This window comes from Muntiacus reevesi, chromosome 8 (assembly GCF_963930625.1).
Source record: "Muntiacus reevesi chromosome 8, mMunRee1.1, whole genome shotgun sequence".
NCBI classification, from domain to species: Eukaryota; Metazoa; Chordata; class Mammalia; order Artiodactyla; family Cervidae; genus Muntiacus; species Muntiacus reevesi.
This window is the reverse complement of record NC_089256.1, coordinates 19,204,079-19,229,572: the sequence shown is the minus strand read 5'-3', so window position 1 is coordinate 19,229,572 and position 25,494 is coordinate 19,204,079. Positions and strand designations below refer to the sequence as shown.

The 25,494-nt window shown below is 36.6% G+C and overlaps 1 protein-coding gene and 2 non-coding genes across 4 annotated transcripts in view; 1 reads left to right on the top strand and 2 right to left on the bottom strand.

The window, feature by feature from the left end:
- Positions 1–25,494, top strand: part of BRWD1 (bromodomain and WD repeat domain containing 1) — a 123,926-nt gene that overhangs the window by 47,049 nt on the left and 51,383 nt on the right. For both annotated transcript variants that reach the window (XM_065942844.1, XM_065942845.1), the window contains exons 17-23: positions 87–312; positions 4,021–4,206; positions 8,922–9,105; positions 12,236–12,329; positions 16,861–16,992; positions 22,391–22,485; positions 25,092–25,281. In XM_065942844.1, coding sequence (XP_065798916.1) covers positions 87–312; positions 4,021–4,206; positions 8,922–9,105; positions 12,236–12,329; positions 16,861–16,992; positions 22,391–22,485; positions 25,092–25,281 — 1,107 coding nt within the window. The remainder of the gene's footprint in view (positions 1–86; positions 313–4,020; positions 4,207–8,921; positions 9,106–12,235; positions 12,330–16,860; positions 16,993–22,390; positions 22,486–25,091; positions 25,282–25,494) is intronic.
- On the bottom strand, positions 16,504–16,637 carry LOC136173888 (small nucleolar RNA SNORA41). Its single transcript, XR_010664353.1, has one exon. It is a non-coding gene; the product is annotated as a small nucleolar RNA SNORA41 (small nucleolar RNA).
- LOC136173819 (U6 spliceosomal RNA) lies at positions 17,725–17,832 on the bottom strand. Its single transcript, XR_010664299.1, has one exon. It is a non-coding gene; the product is annotated as a U6 spliceosomal RNA (small nuclear RNA).

Here is a 25,494-nt window from a genome sequence, read left to right as displayed (position 1 = left end):
TTTCTAATAAAATTAACTGGTTAATATTTATGTTCTTTAACATGTTTAATCCTCAAAATTTCAGTCTGTAAACTTTCCATTTCTAGATTCCTGACCAGATGTTCTTCCATACTGACTATCGACCACTGATTAGGGATTCTAACAATTACGTCTTAGATGAGCAGACTCAGCAGGCCCCTCACCTTATGCCTCCACCATTCTTGGTAGATGTAGATGGAAACCCTCATCCAACTAAGTATCAGCGATTAGTGCCTGGCCGAGAAAATTCTGCAGATGAACATTTGGTTCCACAACTAGGCTATGTGGCAACAAGTAAGTGCTAAACCTTTAAAAAAATTTTTTTTTAATTTGAAAAATGTGAGTAATAATACAGAGAACTCCTGTACTTTCAGATTTACCAGTCCTTAATATTTTGCAATGTTTGTTTTATTATTCTATCTCTAGATAGATATCATTGTTGTGACCCACTTGAGATTTAAGTTCTGGGCCTCATGTCCATTTACCCCTAAATACTTCAGTATGTATTTTTTAAGAACAAATATGTTTTCTTATATAATCATGAACAGTTATCAAAAATAGAACATTTAACATTTATGCTATTATATAGCTAGCCTATAATCAAATTTTGTTACTCTAATAATGCCTGTTACAGCTTTTTTTCCCTCCCCAGTGTAGATTTTAATTTGGGAAGTTCAGGTTGTGCATTTTTGAAGAGCACAACATAAATGATGTAGTCTTTTTGGAGTATCATGTCAGGATGCCTATGGCTGTGTTTCATCCAATTATTGATGATGTTGACTTTGAACACTGGGTATCTGCCAAAGTGCTCCACTCTGAAGGTTTTTTCCTCTTTGTAATTATTTAGTAACTTGAATAAATAACCTATTCCTTTTCTAACTTTACCTGGAAGTTTGAAGATCCATTGGTAATTCTTGCCTGAATCAGTTGTTGTTCTGAAGGTTGCGAAATGGTTTTCCAACTCTTTTATCATTGCTTCTTCATTTTATCATTAGCTGACCATCTACTATTCTCCCATTTATTAAGTTTTAGTCTGGATTTCTGAGTTGTTATATAGTGTGTTAAAATCCAGTACTGTCATTACTTAGTTGCTCATGTTATCCTTGGATTTGGCTGTGGAAACCCTTTAGGCTGAGCTTTGTGTCCTTTCCCAAGTCCCCATCATTCCTTGAACACTAACTTTCTGATAGAGGAGGTTCCAGTTCCATCTTGTCCTTTGCCTGTCTTAGCCAAGGGCAGAGGTGTTTTGCTTTGTTTGGTTTTTGTTCATAGCAGTGTAGCATTTTTCTCTAGTATTCTTGTACTGGGCAAAGAAAAAAAGATACGTCTGTGCAATGAAGTGGTAGGGGGTACAAGAGGAGGGAACGTGTATACCTGTGACTTGATTCATATTGATGTATGACAGAAAACAACACAACATTGTAAAGCAGTTATCCTCCAATTAAAAACAAAAAAAGATACTTTTGTTTGGATGAGGATTGATTTGCTGAAACTTGAAGGTTAAAGATTTACAATCACCATATGTTTACTCTTCCAAATTCTTTTTATTAGTTTGATTAAAGTATACTTTATGTACAACAAAATTCACCACTTTTAAGTGTGCAATTCAAATGAATTAAGAAATGTTAAGGCAGTCATGTAAGCCACCACCACAATGCAAATAACAGAGCATTTCCAGTGCCCCCAGAAATTCTCCTGAGCCTCTGTAGAATTATTCCTCTCCCTTCTGGCCCCTTTTAATGACTGTTGTTGTCACTTTAATTTTTCCTTTTAAAGGAATTTTATATGAATGAAATCATACAATATGTAGTCTGTGGTGTCTGTCTTCTTTAACTTAGCATGGTGCTTTTGAGATTCATTCCTGTTGTTGCAGGTATCAGTCTTTTTTTTTCCCCCTTGTTTAGTGATCATGTACCATTGCGTGGATATACCATTATTTATCCATTCACTAGTAGCTGGAGAACACTTGACTTTTTCCCATTTTGTGGCTGTTTTAAGGAGTGCTGAAATATCCAACTATCCTGTGGATTTGTCTTATTTTTTTCCTTCGATTCAATCAGTTTTTGCTTTATTGTTTTAAATTCTGTTATGTAAATACACATTTCAGATTGTGCTCTTGGTAAATTAATTCTTTCATCATTATGAAATGTCCCTGTTTATTCTTGGGAGAGTATTTCTTGTTTTGAAGACTATTTGTTTCATATTAATGTAAATAATCCAGCTTTTTATTTTTTTAAAATTTTATTTATTTATTTGGCTGCTCTGGGTCTTAGTTGTATCATGTGGGATCTAGCTCCCTGACCAGGGGTTGAACCTGGGCCTCCTGCACTGGGAGCTCAGAGTCTTAGCCACTGGACCACCAGGGAAGTCCCATAATCCAGCTTTTTAAAATTAGTGTCATCATGGCGTATCTTTTCAGTTCTTCTAACCAGTCTGCATACTTTAGTCTTCCCGCTTGCTCCCAGACCCTGACCTCTGTCTTTCCACTCAGTGTGATTTCTGGATGGTGTTTGGGTTCCCTCTCCTTGGTCTGCAGCTTGGAAATTGCCTCCAGGCTGTTACCTGGAGCAGTCCAAAGACTGGACTCTTGTCTTCTCAGGGGGCCCAGTTCTCCAGTATTTGAAAGCCGTTCTTTCTTGTATTCTTTCCAGTGCTGTAGTATTTTGTAGTGAAAGAATACTATAGCATTGAAGCCTTCTTAAATATTTGAATGGTGGTTGCATTATGCCAGATAGAAACCAGTATCATTCTTGATGGTGTTCGCCAAGCTTACATCTAAGTTCAGGGCCAGGAGAGAAGTGTAACATGGGTTTTGGGGGAGAGGGGAGAGGATTAGAAGTCTCCTTTTCTGCTCCTTTCCCTTTGGTTCCATGTTGTGATCTTAGGAAAGTTATGTTACTCCTGGTTCTAATGAAAGTCTTTTTGTCCTTTTAGATTAGGGCTCCACTTCTGCTTTTCTTAGCTCATTTTTTTTTTGACAGTCATCAAAAAAGTTTCAGTAATTTTTATTTAGCTCTTTTAGGTTCTTCATTGATTTCCGTAGTAAAATGGAGATGTTATCTGAGACACAAGGGAATCTAACTCATGTAGTAGGATAGAAGTATTCTTTTTTTCTCTGAAATAGTATGACATTTTTCAATTTCTCATGTGTTACTATGGATACAAGTATACAAGTTTATCTTTGCATTCTTTTTGCCTAATACCCTATTAATCTCAATTTGTTAGAATTCTGCTTATAAGCTGGTGTGGTTGAAAGGTCTATGTTCTCTGTTCAAAGAAGATGTATTTTATGGTGGGAGGAAAAGTAAGGAATTGTTTTTGTATGAAAATGTTACTGTCTTAAGTATGTTTCAAGACCCCACAACCATCCAGCAGTTTTTCTCCATTAACACTAACTATGACTGTATTAAATATCTCTGAAAATGTATTATTTGAAAAATAAAGAAGCAAAGACACTTAAAAAAAATCTGATTTTGTACCTGAAGAATTACAGCTGCAGTTCGGAGTGGTCATTTGCTGAAGGCCAAAAAGGTGTTACTCTTTTATTTCTTAAGACTAAGGAAATACCATTGCTTTTCTCTACATCAGAGACTGAGTTGCATAGAAAACTCAGAGGTATACAATGAAGTCCAGTTGATTCTTTGTTGATCTATTATAGTCAGAGACCTTGGGAAATAAGATTTAATGAAATAATTGTATAAATAAGAGGCATTGATCTGAAACAGAAAAACAAGATTTTCGCTGAAATGTGTTTTCCTCTACTTACTTCGACGGATTTCAGAAGCTCTGTTGAGGTTTTTGTGGAACTTGGTACTGTAAAGTTGGTTTTGAATCTTTTCTCTAACTTAATTAGTTGTGAAAATAAAGGCTATCTTTAATGATTATTTTTGAAAAACAAGTCTTCTGACAGTTGCTAATGTCATTTTAATTGTAACTTGTTGAAAGGTTTTTTTTCCATCTTTGTATATATTTTGATTTGATATTCATTCATTGAATTTGCAGGTGATGGAGAGGTAATAGAACAAATTATAAGCCTGCAAACCAATGATAATGGTGAACGAAGCCCAGAGCGCAGTGTCCTGGATGGAATGATAAGACAGTTGCAGCAGCAGCAAGATCAGAGAATGGGAGCAGGTCAGGAGGCTATTCCAAGTGGACTTTCAAATGGGGAAGAAACACCCCGAAGAGGTAAGAAATACAGCAGAGGTATTTTGCCTTAACATGGCTAGATTGAAATTGAAGAATAAATGAAGTCATTGTCCCTTGCATGCAGTGTGAAAAACTTTAAGCAGTATACATTTACAACTTTGAGCAGAAGTCTGGAGGATAGCTTTATGAGGTATAAGGTTGATGAACTAACAAATGAACGTTTGAATTTCAGGTACTTTGAAAGGCTGTTGAAGTCTTTTTGCTCTAAAATAAGAGTATTTACAAAATTAAATTGTTTTGAGTTAAAAAGAGTAGAGAACAAACTGTTTTCTAAAGGAAACATTAGGTTTCCTTTTTATATAATCTTTTAAAAAATTAATTGAGTAGAGCCCTAATGTTTCTTATAGAATTAGAAAGCTTGCAGTGACTTTCAGGGCAGAGTACTTAATGTGGTATGTGGTAATAATTATACTAATGGAAATAATCTAGAAGAGATGGTGATTGTTATGGAGCTGAACTCTGGGAAAGTTAAAACCCTGTGGAAGATTAGAGCTTTTTGAGTCCATAAATGCTATAACATTTCCTATCTCTTTATTGCTCTGTGCTCTGTTCGGAACAGTTTCTTCAGCTCTTCCTGCCCTTTCACTCTTGCTCTCTTTCATCTAATCTGCCTCATAACTAGACTAGATTTATTATTATTATTATTTTTTGTTTTGGCCACATGACTGATGGGGTCTAGTTTCCTGGCCAGGAATCAAACCCAGGTCCTCGGCAGTAAAAGCAGAGAGTTGCAACCACTGGGCTCCAGAAAACTCGGAGAGCTTTAGATTTTTATTTGAAGTGACTGTTAGGTCTGGAAGTTTCATTAATTCTCTTTAAAATCAGTGCGTTATACTTTAAGTTTTACTTCTTTTGTATATTTAGTTGTTTTGGTCTAGCAGCACAGAATTGTGTCTGTCAAAACTTTGTTCTTGGAACCCCTGGTAGTTGAGTGACTGAGACTCCATGCTGTTGGTGCAGGGGGCCTGGGTTCGATCCCTGGTCAGGGAACTAGATCCTGCATGCTACAGCTAAGACCAGGTATAGCCACGTAAATAAGTAAATACTTAACAACAGCAACAAAACTCTCAAATTTTGTTATTGACATAGTCTTATCATTGGTTCACAGATGCTCTTCATTTTCTTTTTTTTTTTTTTCAATCATGATAATAATACACATCTTTTTATGTGGTCCTGCCCTATTTCCCTCTCCCAAGATGACAATTCTGTTGATCCTTCCTTTGAATTCTAAAAATAGACTTGACATTCTTAAATGTATTAATAAAAAGCATTTGTTTTTAAACTTTATAAAAAGGTTTATAAAGGGAACTTTGTGGCTGATTCTTTGTGACCCCAGGGACTGCAGCACTCCAGGCTTCTCTATCCTCCTCTGTCTCCTGGAGTTTGCTCAGATTCATGTCCATTGAGTTGGTGATGCCATCCAACCATCTCATCCTCTGTTGTTGCCTTTTCCACCTACCCTCAATCTTTCTTAGCTTCAGGGTCTTTTCCAGTGAGTTGGGTCTTTTCCAGTGAGTTGGCTCTTTGCATCAGGTTCCAAAGTATTGGGACTTCAGCTTTAGGAACAGTCCTTCCAATGAATATTCAAGGTTGATTTTCTGTAGGATTGACTGCTTTGATCTCATTGCTGTCCAAGGGACTTCTCCAAGAGTCTTCTCTAGGACCACAATTTGAAAGCATCAATTCTTTGGCGCTCCGCCTCTGTGATCCAGCTCTCACATTCATACCCGACTACTGGAAAAACCATATAGCTTTGACTAGATGGATCTTCGTTAGCAAACTGATCTCTGCTTTTTAATATGCTGTGTTGGTTTGTCAGGCTTTTCTTCCAGGGAGGAAGCGTTTTTTAATTTCATGGCTGCAGTCATCATCTGCAATGATTTTGGAGCCCAAGTAAACAAAATCTGTCACTGCTTCCACTATTTTCCCATCTATTTGCTATGAAGTGATGGGACTGGATGCCATGATCTTAGTTTTTTGAATGCTGAGTTTTAAGCCAGCTTCTCCACTCTCCTCTTTCACCCTCGTCAAGAGGCTCTTTAGTTCCTCTTCACTTTCTGCCATTAGAATGCTGTATTTTTAAGACTGATCAGTTATTGCATTGGATTAATTTTGACTGTTGTGTACTCTGTTGTATGCCTATATCTGATTTTATTCACTCAATCTCTTGATGGATTTTTGGGTACTTTTGAGAGTTTGCTAATCTCAAACAAATGATATTAACAGTCTTGTATGGTTCTCATATACACTTGAAATAATTTCTGTCTCTGGTATTCTTTTTCGTAAATTTTAGAGCAAGTTGGAGATACTGTGAACTTTATCCCTTCAGACATGATTCTGTATCTTCCAAGAACCAGAAACATTTTTATACGTTCATAATACAGTGATCGTAGGTCAACAAACTATAATACTATACAGTGTACAAACTATAAAATACTGCTACTTAATGTACAGTCTTCATATTTCATCACTTGTTCCAAAATTGCCCTTCAGAGCTTTTTAAAATTTTAGGATTTAATCAAGCCTTGGTTGTTGTGCTTAGTTATTATCCCTCCTAATTTAGAATAGTTCCCTCATGGCGTTGGTACTTACGAGGGTGCAGGCCTGTTATTTCACAGATTTTCCCTCAAGTCCCTGAATGTGTCTAATTATCTTATAATTGGATTCAGGTTCAATATTTTAGGCAAGAATACTGGAGAAGGAAATGGCAACCCACTCCAGTACTCCTGCCTGGAAAATTCCATGGATGGAGGAGCCTGGTAAGCTACAGTCCATGGGGTCGCAAAGAGTTGGACATGACTGAGGGACTTCACTTTTTTCCTTTCTGTAGTTTCTTTTGGAGAAGGAAATGGCAGCCCACTCCAGTGTTCTTGCCTGGAGAATCCCACGGACAGAGGGTCCTGGTGGGCTACAGTCTATGGGGTTGCGAAGAGTCGGATTCGACTACACAACTAACATACACACACACTACATAGTTGCTGCTGTGTTTATCTCAGTGCATCAGAGCAAGTGACACAAGATATGTATGAATTCTTCTGCACACCTTGTTTTTTTGCTTTACAGTATGTTCTATAAATCGCTCCTATCCATTCATGGAACTCTTCTTCATTCCTTTGTATAGCTTCATAGTATTCCACTATGTGGAATAACAGTTCTTTGTAATTAATCTGTTTATGGTCACTCATGTTACTTTTCATACTTTGAACAGCAAGTATGAAAAGTAACCTGAGATAAGTTACCTGTGTATATGTTTTCTTCAAATTGTTGGAGAATAATGCTGTGACTTGGGCAGTTGAATTTAGAATTTATTTTTAGTTCTAAATGCAAAAAGTGTTTCTTAAACATCAGTATGTTTTAATATAAATTTTGGATTAATAGAAGGCTCACTTAACAATTTTTAATAGATGAAGTATAGTGTGTTGTGCAGTACAAACTGGTTCACATTTGATCAGTAAACAGAATGTTATATGTAGAAGAGTGCAGAAGTTACATTCACTCATATTTGAATTTTATCCTAGACACGGAGAGCTGGCGTATTTGAAGTAAAACTTAATAGCCTCCTTCAGTTCAGTTCAGTTTAGTTGCTCAGTCATGTCTGACTCTTCGAGACCCTATGAACCACAGCACGCCAGGCCTGCCTGTCCATCACCAACTCCTGGAGTTTACTCAAACTCATCTCCATGGAGTCAGTGATGCCATCCAACCATCTCATCCTCTGTCATCCCCTTCTCCTCCTGCCTTAAATCTTTGCCAGCATCAGGGTCTTTTCAAATGAGTCAACTCTTCACATGAGGTGGCCAAAAAGTATATAGCCCCCAGTTAGTAGCAGGGTCCTCTTCACTCTTTTTTTTTTTTTTTTTTTTTTACTTTCTTTAAAAAAAAATTTTTTTAATTTGAGTATAGTTGCTTTACAACATTGTGTTAATTTCTTCTGTGCAGCAAAGTGAATTAGCTATGCATATACATATATCCCCTCTTCTTTGGAATTTCTTTCCATCTAGGTCACCACAGAGCATTGAGGAGAGTTCCCTGTGCACACCTTGTATTTTAAGGAAACAAGTACTTGCCTGGGCTTCCCCCCACAACCCCTCAGTGTGGTCTCCATCCTTTGTGACTTGCAGCTCCTGGAGGTTACCCTGCGGCCTCCTGTGAGCCTTCCCAGCTCTGCGCAGGCTCAGGGCTCTGTGTTGTTCACATTGCTCTGTTACCCGAGCTCCACTTCAGGTGCTGCTGGCATTTCCCCACTTCACATTTTTGTGAATTTTTAATAATGGTCTCTGGCAGGCTGCCTGCCTGAGTGCTTAGATTATCTCTTTAGGTCATAAATAATGTTTGTTATTAGATCTCTTATTATCAAGCCACCACAGTTTGAGACATTTATTTGCATTGCTGATTTTTCCAGAAAGATGATATTTTAGCTTGCAGTTTTGAGAAAGGCAAGATTTTTAGGACTGCAAGTATAACATTATTATAGAAAATGCTTGTAACATAAAATTCAGAAAGTCTAGTAAAAATGGAAAATGACGTTAATAGTCATGTTTTGTATTCTACATTTTAATCTCAGTCACATTAAAAGTTCTTTTTTCCAAAGTTTTTTCAGTAGATCTTTTATTTTGGTTCGTATCATGTTAGGAATGTATATGCACATTAGATTGAAGTTTGTTTTGCAGTCATTCTTTACAACTTTTTCCTAGGTTTTAGAAGATTAAGCTTAGACATCCAGTCTCCTCCAAATATTGGTCTGCGTCGTAGTGGACAAGTGGAAGGTGTCCGTCAGATGCACCAGAATGCTCCGCGCAGTCAGATGGCTACGGAGCGTGACCTGCAGGCCTGGAAGCGAAGAGTGGTTGTCCCAGAGGTACCACTAGGCATATTTAGGTTTGTTTTAGGATATCTATTAATATTGTTTATATCTATGAAAATATATCTATATGGTTATTTACACACAGTTAAATTTTTAATGGTATAAATAATCATATACATATATTTTAGTAATGGATTGGGATATATTTTAATTGTGGTAGGAAAATGTCATAAGTGTTCTCTAACTTTTTACTGTGGTAAGTTTTTTCATAACTCATCTTGTTTCATCTACATAAACACCTGCCTTTTCTTCCTTCAGTATTATTTTGAAGGATGTTTCAGACTTCCATTTTGTCCAAAAGTTTATCAGTATGTAATTTCTAAAGATAATTACTTATCTTAAAACCATAGTGCCATTGTCATATCTTAAAAAAAAAAACACAACAATTCCTCAATAGAACCAAATAGCCAGTGTTTAAATTTCTAGTTATTCCAAATGTCTTATTTTTAGTTTTATGTGAGATTATTTCATAAGTGGTAAAATTCCATCAGAAGGCACATAATTTCCTTTTTTTTGTGTGTGTGTGTGGTAGCAGGTGTTGATGCTGACTACCAAAGATGCATTAATTCTTTAGAGATTATAAAAGAGTGATATTTCAGCTCTGAGTTCTTTATTATCTTGGATACTTCTAAACAAAAATTTACCCACTTCTATTATTTGATCATCTAGTAGTAAAGTTTGTATAAAAAGCAGGATAATGCTTGCTGATTGTGCTTTATTTACCTTCAAAATAAAAATTTATTCCTTTATGTCCTAGAGTGGCCAGTTCATATGTGTTTGTGTTTTTCACTGTATTAATCACACTGTTGTGATATAGCTATTTCTAATGTCCTTATTGATATTTAAGTTTTTCCATCTCTGGCTAGGAGGAGCTTCTGCAAGTTGGCCCTGGAGTCCTTTTGAAATGACGTAGTAGCCTTGCATATCGTCTTTGATGTCAGGCATGACAGGGTTACAGATTCATTTTGTAAATTTCTTTACCTAGATCTAGGATCAGTCTTTCCTCTTAAGTAACCCTATTCTCTTTTAGGGAGAAATGATATCTCCTAAGTATGCTGTGGATGGTAGGATTTTCCTTGTACTGAATTGTACTATACTGGTTTTCAAGGTACCAAAATGGAGGCAGCAGATACTATTTTTGTTGATATCTAAAACCTTTCAGCATTCTGTCATGTTTGTGTCTCGTAATAACTAATACCTTGAAGATAATTTTGTGTAAGTTTTCATGTGCTTAGCCAGAAGAGTCAGGGATTAGTATTTTATGATACTTCTATTTTATACAGTGAATTTCAGAATGTTTATAAGTATACAGTAAACTGGTGAAAAGCAAAATCTGAAATTGGAATAAGAAATACAGAAAATCACCACCATGTATGTAGTATGCTATAATTAAGCCTTAAAATTTGTCTTGAGTTGCATGATCATTGAAACTGAAAGTGTCATTTTGCTATACTTTTTGTTGTCAAAATCAAGGGAAGCAAACAGTTATCAGAAATGAAAGTCCTAAAGAATAGTTCCTTAAACAAGCATTTCTTTTGTTTTTTTTAAATACTTTTATTTATTTTTGGTGATGCTGTATCTTCCTTGCTGGGTGCAGGCATTCTCTAGCTGTGGCAAGTTGGGGCTTCTTATTGTGGTGTGCAGGCTTCTCATTGCAGTGGCTCCTCTTGTTGCAGAGCACAGGCTCTAGGGCACAGTCTCCATAGTTTTGGTGCATGTGCTTATTTGCTCCAAGGCATGTGGAATCCTCCTGGACCAGGGGTTGAATCCTGGTGTCCCCTGCACTGGCAGGCAGATTCGTATCCATTGTGCCACCAGGGAAGTCTCAGAATTCCCTGGGTTGGAAAGATCCCCTGGAGGAGGGCATGGCAGCTCCAGTATTCTTGGCTAGAGGATCCCATGGACAGAGGAGCCTGGCGGGCTACAGTCCATGGGGTCACAAAGAGTCGGACATGACTGAAGTGACTTAGCAGGGCATGGCATGGTTCTGTTTGGGGCTAAAGTTCAGGTATATAGTTTGTCTAAATCCAGTAAATAGAAATTATGTTCATTCTAAATGAATGAGTGAATCACATATATATATTGTGATCTGTCATAATGTTACTTTTCTTAACTGACCACCTCACATAGGTGTGGAATCACATACAGTTGAGCGTGGTACTTTTGAAGATCTAGAATCTTCCTTTGCTTTATTATTGATTGAAAATAAACTGTGTGTAGTGGTTCACTGTCAAATAAAGGGAGGTGTACAGGTATAGGGTGGGAGTTTCATTTGGCTACAAGTAAAAAACCTCATGGTAGTTCCTTAAATACATATACTGCTGGTGAAATTGATTACTTGTAAAGGGGAGTCTGATTTAGAACTCCCCTGTGGATGATGTTTGGCTGTCATATGAGTGTGGGCTGCTAATGTATTTTGAGAAAAAAGTGATTTCCTTGGAAATCAGTCTTTGTCTTTATATCATTTATGCTTATACTCATTTCAGTGTTCACTTATATCTTAGAGCATGGGTACAAAGTCAGTTTTGAAACTTTTCTAGTGGAATTTTAAAGTGAGCACACAAAGCATAAAGCCATGTTTTCAACAACATATTTGAGAAAAAAGACATTTAGTTACTTGAACTCTCTAGTGGTGAAGAAGGAAAATGATCTTCATTGCCAAAGACCCCTTGCTCTGTAATTGGTCACAGCAGCATTATAAATTTTCTTTTGTGTCATGTGAGTGAAATATAGGTGATTAGAAGAACCAGTAACATTGCTGTTCTGGTTTCTAGAAATTATAAAATGAGAAGTGTTAAGTTTGGAGAAGGATTCTGCTCTTATTTTTTCTTTAGAGACTAGAATTGCAATTTTGAAAAATCATAGGTATATTTTGAGTAGCTAATGTGAGAGATCCTGTTCAGATTGGTCCTCATAGGGCCAAGCAGAACATAAATGAATGAATATTTCTGTGTTAGATAGTTGCCTGTAAGATATTGTTTATATTAAGTTCCTTGCAAACTACTATTTGACTTGTTTTATTATAACTTGAGGAATTTTCTTAATAATTAAAAAAGTAACTTATGATTCCCAGAATTGTGCTTTTTTTCTCTATATATCCTTTATTTATCTGTAACTAATATAACTGTGTACTTAAATTTGTAGGAAGTTGGAAGACTTCAGAATAGAGAAAGGTGAACAAGAAAGAAATCTTTATATAATTGGAAGAAAGAGGAAGACTCTCCAGTTCTCACAAAAGGTAACTTAAATTCCATTTTCTTAGGAATAAACAAATTAGAAATTGAACTGAAATTTATAGTTTTCTTTTTTATCAATGCGAATATTAGTAATATTTGTCTTCTATTTGGGACTTTAAATGGTAGACTTAAAGTTGTACAGCTGTTAGGAAAAGTGACTTGAAACTTGCAGGAAGTAGCCTAATGCCTGAGAGTGCTAAAGGATTCTAGAAAATTATTGTCAGGACTTCCCTGGTGGTTAAGTGGTTAAAACTCCCCATTCCCAATACAGACGGCCTGGGAGGCTTGGGTTCAGTCCTTGATCGGGGAAATGAGATCCTGCATGCCTCATGGCGTGGCCTAAGAAGAAAAAAGAAAAAATGATTACGTTCTTAATAATCACTAGAACATTATGAGCCCATCAAAAGCATTTTGTTTCCATTCTCAATTACTTCTCCTTTCTCCTGAAGGTAATCAACTGTTTGACTTCTAAAGATGCTGGTTAGCTTTGTCTGTTTCTGATGTTTTTTAAATCATGCATTTATTAAAAATCTTAGCTATCTAAAAAATCTTAGGTATGTGATCATTCCAAGCCCAGACCCACTTGAGAAAAATCTTATTCCTTAGTGTTTAATTGCTCATTTTAGATTTTCATAACTATCATATATGAAGCATTAGCAAGTTAATGGAATTTACACAAAATATATGCAAGATAAGTGCTACAAAACTGTGGGGAACAATGGTTGTGTTTGCAGGGTTTCTCTCTCAGTTGATCATTTAGTCTTATGACTGTATCGTGAGAAATGGCCTGTGTGTGCCTGGCTGCCACATTCACTGTCTTGATGCCACATAAACAGTGCCTTTGTTTGTGACTTGGGCTTTAAGAATTAAATAAAAACCGTCTCTATCTTATTAATTTAAAAGTAATTCAAGCTGTTACTATGTAAAGTACTGAAAAGAAGAAAATGTTGACTATCTGAATGAGTATAACTTCAGCTTTAGTTAGGGTATTTCCTCTTGAAAAAACTTCAAAGTTAAATTTAACTAAAATTTTTAAGAAATCAATTTTTTCAATTGTTTTTGCTGAAAAAATAAGTTATGAAATAGTTTTAAAAAAATCTGATTACAGTGCTGTTATATATTCATCGAGGGCTTCCCTAGTAGCTCAGCTGTTAAAGAATCTGCCTGTAATCTAGGAGACCGCGGTGCGATTCCTGGGTCAGGACGATCCCCTGGAGAAGGGATAAGCTACCCACTCCAGTATTCTTGGGTTTCCCTGCTGGCTCAGACAGTAAAGAATCTGCCTGTAATCCAGGAGACCCCAGTTCAATTCCAAGGTCAGGAAGAGCCCCTGGAGAAGGAATAGGCTACACACACCAGTATTCTTGGGCTTCCTTGCTGGCCCAGATGGTAAAGAATCCACCTGCAATGCGGGATACCTGAGTTTGATCCCTAGGTTGAGAAGATCCCCTGGAGGAGGTCAAGTCAACCCACTCCAGTATTCTTGCCTGGAGAATCCCCATGGACTGAGGAGCCTGGCAGGCTACAGTCCATGGGGTTGCAAAGAGTCAGACATGACTGAATGACCAACCATAGCATAGCACATATATTCATGTTTCTAATGTGGGTATGTAATTTGATATTTTACAATCTAATTAAGTTACATCAAAAATTTATTCAAGAAACAGTTACAAAGTTAAAAAGGATAAATACTGATCTAAATGGAATCATACAGTATGTATATGTAATATTTTGTATCTGGCTTGCATTTGATCTTGTGAGATTTATCTTTGCTGTGAGTAGTTGCAGTTGAGTTGTTTTCATTATTGGATAGTATTCACACAATGAGCATGTTGCTGTTTAATTTGTTCTTAAAGGACATTTGGATTGTTTTCATATTATGAATAATAACTTAGGAATACTGCTTTGAACATTTTGTACATATTTCTTGGTATCCGTGTATGTATTTCTTTTGAGTATATGCACTAGAGCAAAATTATTGGAGCTTATAATATGTGTATATTCAGCTGTAGTAGTTAATGCCACATGTGGTTTCAAAATGATTAAAATCTTCTATAAGGAAGGTGAGATGTGTGTTAAAATATCATTATAAGATGAGATGTGTGTTAAAATATCACTGTGTTTGTAGATATCTTTGATTCTGCTTGTTTTTTATGTAGTTTGAAGCTATATCATGTGGTGTGTATATGTGTACATATTTAGAGTTTTCCTTCTTCCTACTGAATTGAACCTTTTATCATTACGAATTTATCTGTAGTAGTGCTTTAGTCTTCAGATTCTTTTGTATGAAGGTATTTGTGCTAGTGTTTGCATAGTATGTTTTTATCCTTTACTTTTCTGTCTCTTATTTTGTATCTCTTTTGTTTCTAGGCTGTTTCTTGCTGTTCTGCATTTTTTTCTGACTGAATATATTCCATTTAGTTAGTTCTCTGCAGCTGTGTGTAATCTGCTATTAAATTTGTATTTTTAGTTTCATTGTATTTTTTTTTGGTTCAGAATTTTCCATTTTCTGAAGTTCTCATTATTTATTTCCTTGAAAATTAGCCCTAGTTATTTAAAAAACCCTAGTTATTTATTTGATTATTTCAGTATCTTATTCCCCTGTTGATACGTTTCCATTCAGTATTGATTTTTTTTTCTTTTTTTACAGTTACATTTTCTTTGTTGCCTGTGTTTTATTTATTTATTTATGACTGTTTTGGGTCTTCATTGCTGCCCATGGGCTTTCTCTAGTTGTGGTGAGTGGGAGCTACTCTCTAGTTGTGGTGTGCAAGCTTCTCATTGTGGTGGTTTCCCTTGTTGCAGAGCACAGGCTCTAGTGTGCGCTTCAAATAGTTGTGGTGCACAGCCTTAGTTGCCCTGCAGTATGTAGAATCTTCCTGGACCAAGGATTGAACCTCTGTCCCCTGCATTGGCAGGGGGTTTGTTAACTGCTGGACCACCAGGGAAATCCTGTTCCCTGTGGTTTTTCATTGAATGTTAGAGGTTAGAGATGATTTGAAGTCTCAGAATGTTTTTACTCCACGTATAATTTGCTTCTCATGAGCTACTTGGGCCTCTTTCAAGCTTGTATCGCCTTAACGCAGACAAGGATGGACTTTTAATTCCTTGGGGTTACTGTTGGTCTGTAGTTTACTTATAGTCTAGATTGTAGTCCTTTGGGCTGACAGCCAAAGCTTGAGTTTCTTACCTATATGTAGGAGACTCTGGATTGCAATTTTTGTTAGCCTAACTCAAGAATTCAGTCTGTCAGTTTTTTGCTTATCTGCTAAATCTTTTGACTTCCTCTTCCAGAGTGAAAATCTAGGGTTCTTTTACATTGCTGATAACTTTTTTGTGTGTATTGGTCTTGTAAATCTTCATAGACTTACTAGGTATATAGTGCCCTCAAACTTTTTAAAAAAATTATATTTTGACAGATTTTCTTGTTCTTATTGGTAGTTTTTTGGTCCCTCTGATTTATATATTCTTAGTCATGAAATTCATTAATAGGAATTGTTGCTTTAACAAAAAAAGTACTGGCAGATTAAGGAAAGGAGTTGTTTTAAAATCAGCCAGGATATGTTGATAAAACACCCTCATGGTTATAAAAAGATGGCACTAACATGAAAATTGATTTTGTATATCAGTTCTGGGAATATATACTTTCACGGAGTGCTTTCACATACATGAATACATGATTTTGGTGTGTGAGAAATAGCATACTCCTCCCCCCTTCACCCCCCACTGCTGCCCTTTCAATCTAGCTATTTTACTTGGCTGATTTTAAAAGATTATTCAGTTATTTTGTTAATTAAAAAGTATTTTTAAAAATTCAAGCACACACACATAAAAAAAATTTAAGCACAACTGAAAAGTACTGACAACAAATCATCCAAAAAGTTAAAACCTGAAAATAAGTTGTATTGTTATTTAAGGATCATTTCAGATATTTCTCTCTGTGTATTCACACAGTGATACATTTCTTAAGATTGGTTACTGCATCATAATATAGGAATATATACTTTGACTTCTAAGATAAATACTTTAAAGTGATTTCTTTTTTTTGGACTGTAGTTATTATCTTATGGTAAACCAATTAACATGATACAGTTTGGAAGATGCTGATCTAATGTGCTTATTAAATTTAGCCATGTTATCTAAATATCTTTTTTTTTTCTTTTTTTTTTTTTCACCTTGTGTTTGTCACACACATGCCCACTTTCTGTTGTGCTGAGAAAGAGGTGCTGAGTTGTGTGACAGTTTCTTTCCCACAGTGGAATGCCACAGCTGATACCTTTAAGAACAACTGCAGACCAGTAGCTGTGGAATCTAAATATCTTAAAAGTTAAAAAGGAAAACAAAAAAGCAGAAAACAACCAATCTTGACTAACAATATGTGGCAAAAATACCCATTCAAGAATATTTTATTTTTTGAACTTACTATTATTATTTTTGTCTTAAATCCTTTAGGGACTTGATAGAATGATAAATATTTCTTTGAAGGTTGTACTTATTTAAGTGTTTATTCTCATCTGCACATTTGTATTTCAGTCTGATTCGGTGACTTTGATGTCACAGTCTAGACAGAGGACATGTAGGCGTAAATATCCAAATTATGGTAGAAGAAATCTTGGACGGCTTGAGTTATCTTCTGGAAATGAATCTTCAAGCTCCATAAGACATGTGAGTTTCATAACTTTAAAACGTATAAAATTATCTTGAATAATAATTTGTCTTAATTCTTCACTTTGAATCTACCTTGAAATTATGTAAAAATAACAGTATTCTATTTTTTATTTTTATCATTATTATTATTTTTTTTTTTTTGTGGGTTTGATCCCTGGGTCAGGCAGATCCCCTGGACTGCAGTATTATTGTCTGGGAAATGGCTACAGTTCATGGTGCAGCAAAAAGTCTGACATGACTTAGCGACTAAACTAACAACAACAAAAAATAAACTAACAACAATAGTATTCTCTAGAGATTAAGACGAAATTTCACATTTTAAATTTCTCTTAACAGTTTAAAAAAAAAATTTTTTTTATTAGTTGGAGGCTAATTACTTCACAACATTTCAGTGGGTTTTGTCATACATTGACATGAGTCAGCCATAGAGTTGCACGTATTCCCCATCCCGATCCCCCTCCTACCTCCCTCTCCACCCGACTCCTCTGGGTCCTCCCAGTGCACCAGGCCCGAGCACTTGTCTCATGCATCCCACCTGGGCTGGTGATCTGTTTCACCATAGATAATATACATGCTGTTCTTTCAAAACATCCTACCCTCACCTTCTCCCACAGAGTTCAAAAGTCTGTTCTGTACTTCTGTGTCTCTCTTTCTTTTTTGCATATAGGGTTATTGTTACCATCTTTCTAAATTCCATATATATGTGTTAGTATGCTGTAATGTTCTTTAAAAAATATGGAACGCGTCACGAAATTTGCGTGTCATCCTTGCGCAGGGGCCATGCTAATCTTCTCTGTATCGTTCCAATTTTAGTATATGTGCTGCCGAAGCGAGCACTAATTTCTCTTAACAATTTTGAACAGCATTTGTACCATACCATGTACAATGTCCAGTGGTTTTAGAATATTAACAAAATTGTGAAATGGGCTAAAGAACTAAACAGACATTTCTCCAAAGAAGACATACAGATGGCTAACAAACACATGAAAAGATGCTCAACATCACTCATGATCAGAGAAATGCAAATCAAAACCTCAATGAGGTACCATTACACACCAGTCAGAATGGCTGCTGTCCGAAAGTCTACAAGCAATAAATGCTGGAGAGGGTGTGGAGAAAAGGGAACCCTCTTACACTGTTGGTGGGAATGCAAACTAGTACAGCTACAATGGAGAATAGTGTGGAGATTCCTTAAAAAACTGGAAATAGAACTGCCATATGACCCAGCAATCCCACTCCTGGGCATACACACTGAGGAAACCAGATCTGAAAGAGACACGTGCACCCTAGTGTTCATCACAGCACTGTTTATAATAGCCAGGACATGGAAGCAACCTAGATGGCCATCAGCAGACGAATGGATAAGAAAGCTATGGTACATATACACAATGGAATATTACTCAGCCATTAAAACGAATTCATTTGAATCAGTTCTAATGAGATGGATGAAACTGGAGCCCATTATACAGAGTGAAGTAAGCCAGAAAGATGAAGTCCAATACAGTATACTAACGCATATATATGGAATTTAGAAAGATGGTAATGATAATCTTATATGCAAAACAGAAAAAAGAGACACAGATGTACAGAACAGACTTTTGAACTCCGTGGTAGAAGGCAAGGGTGGGATGTTCTGAGAGAATAGCATTGAAACAAGTATACTATCAAGGGTGAAGCAGATCACCAGCCCAGGTTGGATGTGTGAGACAAGTGCTCAGGGCTGGTGCACTGGGAAGACCCAGAGCGATGGGATGGGGAGGGAGGTGGGAGGGGGGAATTAGGATGGGGAACACATGTAAATCCATGGCTGATTCATGTCAATGTATGGCAAAAACCACTACAATATTGTAATTAGCCTCCAACTAATAAAAATAAACGAGAAAAACAAAAACAAAATTGTGCTGTCACCACCACTGTTTAATTTCAAAATATTTTAATCACCTAAGAAGAAACTTTATACCCATTTGCAAATACTTCCATGGATGGGCTTGTACTCCTTCCAAGCCCCTGGCAGCCACTAATCTTTCTATTCCTGTTAATTTTTGCTTTCTGGACATTTCATTTAATAGACACAGACAGAATGATCTTGTGACTGACTTTTTTCACTTAATGCTTTCAGGGCTGATTCCCTGTATAAGCAGGACTTCATTCTTTTTCGTTGCCCTATATTCTATTATAGGAATAGACTGCCATTTGTTTACCCACTCATCAGCTAGTGGGCATTTGTATTATTTCTACTTAAAGAAAAAAAAAGTTTTGACTGCACTGGTTCTTTGCTGCTATGCACAGGCTTTCCCTTGTTGGGGAGAGCAGGGCCTACTCTTCGTGTGGTGTGTGGGATTCTCGTTGCGGCGGCTTCTCTTGTTGTGCAGCACAGGCTCTAGGTGCATGGCTTAGTTACCCCATGGCATGTGGAATCGTCCTGCACCAGGGATTGAACTGGTATCCCCTGCAGATACTTGAACACTGGACCTCCAGGGAAGTTCTGTTTCTACTTTTTGACTGTGGTGAATATTGCTGCTTATTAACATTTATGTACAGGGTTTTGTTAGGACATAAGTTTACATTTTGGTTTATATCTAGTAGTCAGTTTGCTGGGTCATATAGTAACTTTGTAGTTAACCTTTTGAGGAATTGCCAGACTGTTTTCCAAAGTGGCTGAATTTTATATTCCCAGTCAGTGGTGTATGAAGTTTCCAGTTTCTTCACATCCTTGTCCACAGTTGTTCTTTAGTTAGTGGGCAGGTAGTGACTGGACAGTATAAAACTCATAGGCAGGATAGATCCAGGATTTTGGGGGTTTGAATCTTGTTTAATTTAGGGACATCCTTTAGAAAAAGACCTCGGGAGTTACAAGTAGACACAAGGCCTTGATAGACAAGTTAAATTGAAAACCTCTGAAACTTAAGTTTCATTGGCTTTGTCTTAACCCTGCCTTTGTCTACATAAGTGTTTTGAGAGTTAACTGAGACAAAACATGTAAAATTTTTTTACGGAATGTGTGGTTTCTGGGTAGTAGATTTTAATAGTTTATTATTACTGTGACTTTTTTAGAAGTCTATTTTGAACATAAAAAGCAGACTTCTGTTCAGTTGATCTAGATTGGTAGGCCTAGGAATCTGTACTCCTTGAATGGCATTGGGCTCCCATTTTGAGAAACATTTTTTTTTAGAATATGTTTACTTTGCATTTTCAAATGAAGTGAGCAAAGTTGATATTTTCTTTTAGTTTTGTTTCTCCCTGGCATTTTCATTATCTGTTATGATGCACTTAATGGCTGTTACAGGAAAAGGTGGTGTCTCAGTTTAAAAGTACCTGCTTCGGGGGACTTCCCTGGTAGTCCAGTGATTAAGAATATGCCTACCTAATGCAAGGGACACAAGTTTGATCCCTGGTCTGGGAACTAAGATCCCACATGCCTTGGGGCAGCTAAGCCTATGAGCTATAACTGCTGAAGCATGAGTGCCTGGAGCCCGTGGTCTGCAACAGGAGAAGCCACCACAATGAAAAGCCTGTGCGCTGCGACTAGAGAGTAGCCTCTGCTCGCCACAACTAGAGAAAGCCTGCTTGCACCCCCTGCAACGAAGACCCAGTACAGCTGAAAACACAACAAAACAAAAAAATACCTGCTTAGCAGCAAAGACCAGCAGTTAAAGTAGACTGCAGCTTTTAGGGTTGTGGAAATTAGTCGTTTGTTCCCCTTTCTTCCTTTAAAGACTTTATATGTTAGAGTAGTTTCAGGTTTAAAAAAAATTACATAGGTCCCATATATGGTTTCTCTTTCCTGTTAATGACATCTTGATTTAGTATAGTACACTTGCTACAACTCATGAACCAGTTTTATACATTATCATTAACTAAATTCTGTAGTTTACATTAGGGATCACTGTGCTGTATGGGGTGTGACAGATGCATAATGTTTGGTATCTACCATAAGATACAGAATAGTTCCATTGTCTTAAACCCCGTTCTGTTGTACTTAATCATCACTTTCTTTGTCTTCTTGAGCATGGGCACCATTGATCTTTTTACCATTTTCCATAGTTTTGACTTTTCTAAAATGTTAAATAGTTGGATCAAAAAGTATGTGGCCTTTTCACATTGACCCCTTTTTAGTAATGTGAGTTTAATTTTCCTCTCTGATCAGTTTCTTTTTAGCTCTGTAAGAAATTGCCAATCTCTTACCCACAGTGGCTGTGTTACAATCACCAGGGAATGAAAGTTCCTGTGCTCCACATCTTTGTTAAGATATTATTTCTTCCCAACTTCATCTATAGATGAACACAGTCCCAGTCAAAGTCCCAGCAAGTTAATATTGTGGATATTGGCAGAGAGATTCTGAGGTTTGTTTGGAGGGGAAATAAAAAAGACCTAGAATAACTAACAATACTGAAGAGCAACAAAAGGACAGAATTGATAGCTACTACCTGACTTTAAGATTTAGTATAAATAATGTACAGTCTTTAAGACAGCATGGTACTGGTGAAAGAGTAGACAAATAGATCAGTGGAATAGAATAACAAACCCAGAAATAGACCAGTACAAATAGGCTCAATTAGGATTTGACAGAGGAGCAAAGACCACTCAATGGACAAGGCATAGTCTTTTCAACAAGTGGTATGGAACAACTGGATAGCCACATGCAAAAGAAAAAAATAAATCTAGACACAGTTTCACAAAAATTAATTCCAAATTATCATAAACTTAATGTAAATGTAATAGAAAATCATAAAATTTCTAAAAGATATAATAAAAATCTAGATGACCTTGGGTGTGATGAATTTTAGATACAATTTCAATGCTGTGATCCATGAAAGAAAAACCTGACAATAGAAAAGCCTGAAAAATACTGTTAGGAGAATGAAAAGACAAGCCACAGACTGGGAGAAGATGTTTATAAAACTCATATCGGATAAAGGACTTGAATTTTTAAAATTCAAGAAAAAGATAATCAAATTTAAGAATCGACAAAAGATCCAACGGGCACTTTGTTAAAGAAGATACACAGATAGCACATAAGCATTCTCAAAGGTGCTCAACATCATATGTCATTAGAGAACTGAGAGTGTACGAGATGCTACTGCCCACGTCTTAACACTGACTTGAGTTCGAAACACTGAGAACGTTTACATTATCTTCTTATTAACTTTGCTCAGAGAATGGTCTCTTATATCAGTTTTTTATTTGTTAATAGTAGTAGTGTTAAGTCTCACAGATATTTTCTCTTGCCTAATTCTTTGATAAGAAAAGGGATGTAGTAAAGACACTTGCTTTTTGTTTTAAGTTTACCTAATTATATTTTATTACCTGGTTAGAAGGACTGTGTGGTTTCTCTTGAGTTGTGTTATTTAAAGTTGGAGATCAAGATTTTTATTTTTCTCCTTCCACAAATCAGGAGACTTCTTGTGATCAAAGTGAAGGTTCTTGTTCTTCTGAAGAAGAAGAATGGAAAAGTGATAGAAGAAGTGAAAGTGACAGTGAAAGTTCAAGGTACCTGTTTTTACTTGTTTTAAACTTTTAAGCGTTTTAGTCATAACCTTGAATGGAATCATACTTGAGTGACATTCAAGATGTAAGAGCTTTCATCTACCGGGTTTTTAATATATTTAAAAAGAGAAAAAACCTGGATTAACAGCTGTTTCTGTAGAGAATATTTTGGGTATTTTGTTTGACTATAAAACGTGTGAGCCAAAGTGTAAATATGTGTACTCAAAATAGCAATTTAGCCTTGGGCTACATTCATAAAGAGGAATATCCAAAGTCTGTATGGTAAAATCACTGTTAAATTTATTATTAGTTATTGCATATGTTGATGGAAATTCAGTTAATTAATCAAGAAGAAAAAGGGAATATTAACCAATTAAGCCAAACTAAGGATTATAACCAGGAGGCAGATTCACAGGAAGCTCTGAGAACTGTTGGGCCTGTTGGAAGCTGAAGGCACAGTCACGTGCAATTTCAAGATAAAAGATGGTCCATCGGGATGACATTCTGCTATTTTACGTAAATCTCGCCAAGGATACGTAGTCTAGGTCAGCTTGTACAAAGTGAGCACTAAGTACGTGTGACCCCTCCAGAGCTGGGAAAGCAGGTTATTCTTTTAAGAAGTTAAATTGCTAACGTCAGAATAAAGGAGAAAAAAGGATCTTTACTATTGAGCAGGCACTCCTGTCTGTGAGCGACTCTGGCTAACATACAATGCTGACGCCCACTGCTCATTAGGGAGGAAGGCCCAAATGGATGCACATAGAGAATTTTATGTTGAATTTTCCTTGCCCTGCCTTAAAATATAAACATTATTTTATCATACATACTAGCTTTTATTTAGTTTTGGTATCCAAATTCATGGAAATGAAGGTGTTAGTATCTGTTCCTCATCTTGATAAATGTCAACTTTCTTGGCCGATGCTCAAACCAGAAACCCAAACGTCATTCTCTCTTCATAATTATTTCTGTCACCATGTCTAGAAGATTGTCTCTCCTAAATACAACTCAGAGTATTTTTATTTCCACTGATACTTTGCTTTACAGACTACTATTATCATACTCCTGGCTTCTTTTCTTGTCTTCTTTTATCCCATTAGGCTTAGGAGCTGGAGTCACTTCTAGGACACTTGTCTAGTTTTGTTTGTTGTAGTCTCTCAGTCGTGTCCAACTTTTTGTGACCACATGGACTGCAGCACCCCAGGCTTCCCTGTCCTTCGATGATGAAGGACATCCTGGAGTTTGCTCAAACCCATGTCCATCGAGTTGGTGATGCCATCCAACCATCTCATCCTCTGTCACCCCCTTCTCTTGCTGCTTTCAATCTTCACCAGCATCAGGGGCTTCTCCAGTGAGTGGGCTCTTCACATTAGGTTGCTAACGTATTGGAACTTCAGCTTCAGCATTAGTTCTTCCAGTCAGTATTCAGGGTTGAGTTCCTTTAGGATTGATTGGTTTGATCTCCTTGCTGTTCAAGGGACTCTTGGACAGAGTCTTCTCTAGACGAGTCTTCTCTAGCACCACAGTTTGAAGGCATCATTTCTTTAGTGCTCAGTCTTTTTTATGTAATTTTAGTTGGAAATATACAGAACATGAAATTGATCATTGTAACTGTTTTTAACTGTACAGTTCAGTAGTGTTAAGTACATTTACAGTGTTGTGCATCCAGTCTCCAGAGCTCATTTCGTCTTGCAATACTGAGACATGTATCCACTGAACAGCAATTCATTACTCCACCCCACCTGCCCTGGCAACCACCACCCTTGCCTTTCTGTCTCTGTATTCCTTATGTTTGAATTCAACTTATCGTGAATTTTATTATATAAAGCACATGCTCTTAAGATTTTTAAAACAGCTCTTTTTATAGTGTAAAAGATAATGCAGAAATAACATTTATAGTGAATAGCTTTTGGATATGGGTTTTATGGAGCTTGGGAGGTATGTGGTTGGGTTACGATGGCCCCAGTAGATGGTCTTTGTCCTCTTCTGTGTTTGCTAAAGCTGGCAGTGTGGCAGGGGCTAGTTTTCAAGATTAAGTTTCCTATTTGACTCTGCTTTTGCTCCAGAGTAGGCCAAGACTTGTCCCTCTCTGGGATCTTTTCTCCTATTAGGGAGAATCCCCTTCTTGGCAAGAAGCTGTGCCCACTTACAACTTTCTGTTTGGTATGGCTCTGCTTTCCTTGTGCTTCTCAATATACTCACTGACGGGTCTGTCATTCCAGTTAACTTTTCTAGTACATTTCTGAGCTTCCTGCAGTTTAGGGAAAGTGCTGCTTTTCTGCAGGGTCTCTACTGTTTTCATAACTACACTTCATTTTTGGAAGGGGGAATTATTAGTTGGCTCTTGATGTTGTCTTCTGTAAAGTCTCATCCAAATTATACTTAAAAACATTTACTCAAGCTTAAATCCTTTTCTAATTTCTAGTGTCAGTGAACGTTTTTCTCTTTGCATGATCTTTGGTCACATCGGTATTCATTGATAGGGTAGTTGAATCTTCCAAGGCTCTTTTCTTTCCTCCTTGTTGTCTCCATCTCTCTTAAGATTGTAGGATTAATTTGCTATTCAGGCTTAGATTCTGGTTCCATACAACTTACAACTTTTCCTTTTCCAGTGACTCTTCCTCTAGGTATTCTGACTGGACAGCTGATGCAGGCATCCACCTGCAGCCTCCTTTACGAACATCATCTCGTCGACGAATTACTCGATTTTGCAGCAGTTCAGAGGATGAAATGTCTGCTGAGAATTTATCTCCTCCAAAAAGGAGACGAAAGAGAAAGAAAGAAAATAAGCCTAAAAAAGAGGTACGAAAGTATATCCTTAAAAATAACATCTATCTACACTTTCATAGTTTATATTATGTCCATGTTTAGAAATTGGATATCTTTGGGAATTTGGAGCCTTCATTATTATTATTATTATTTTGACTCATAATGTATCATCAGGAGTCAAATGTAAAATACAAACAAACTTACTTTTGGAAAAGCTTCTTTATTATTAAAACTATCTAATCTGCT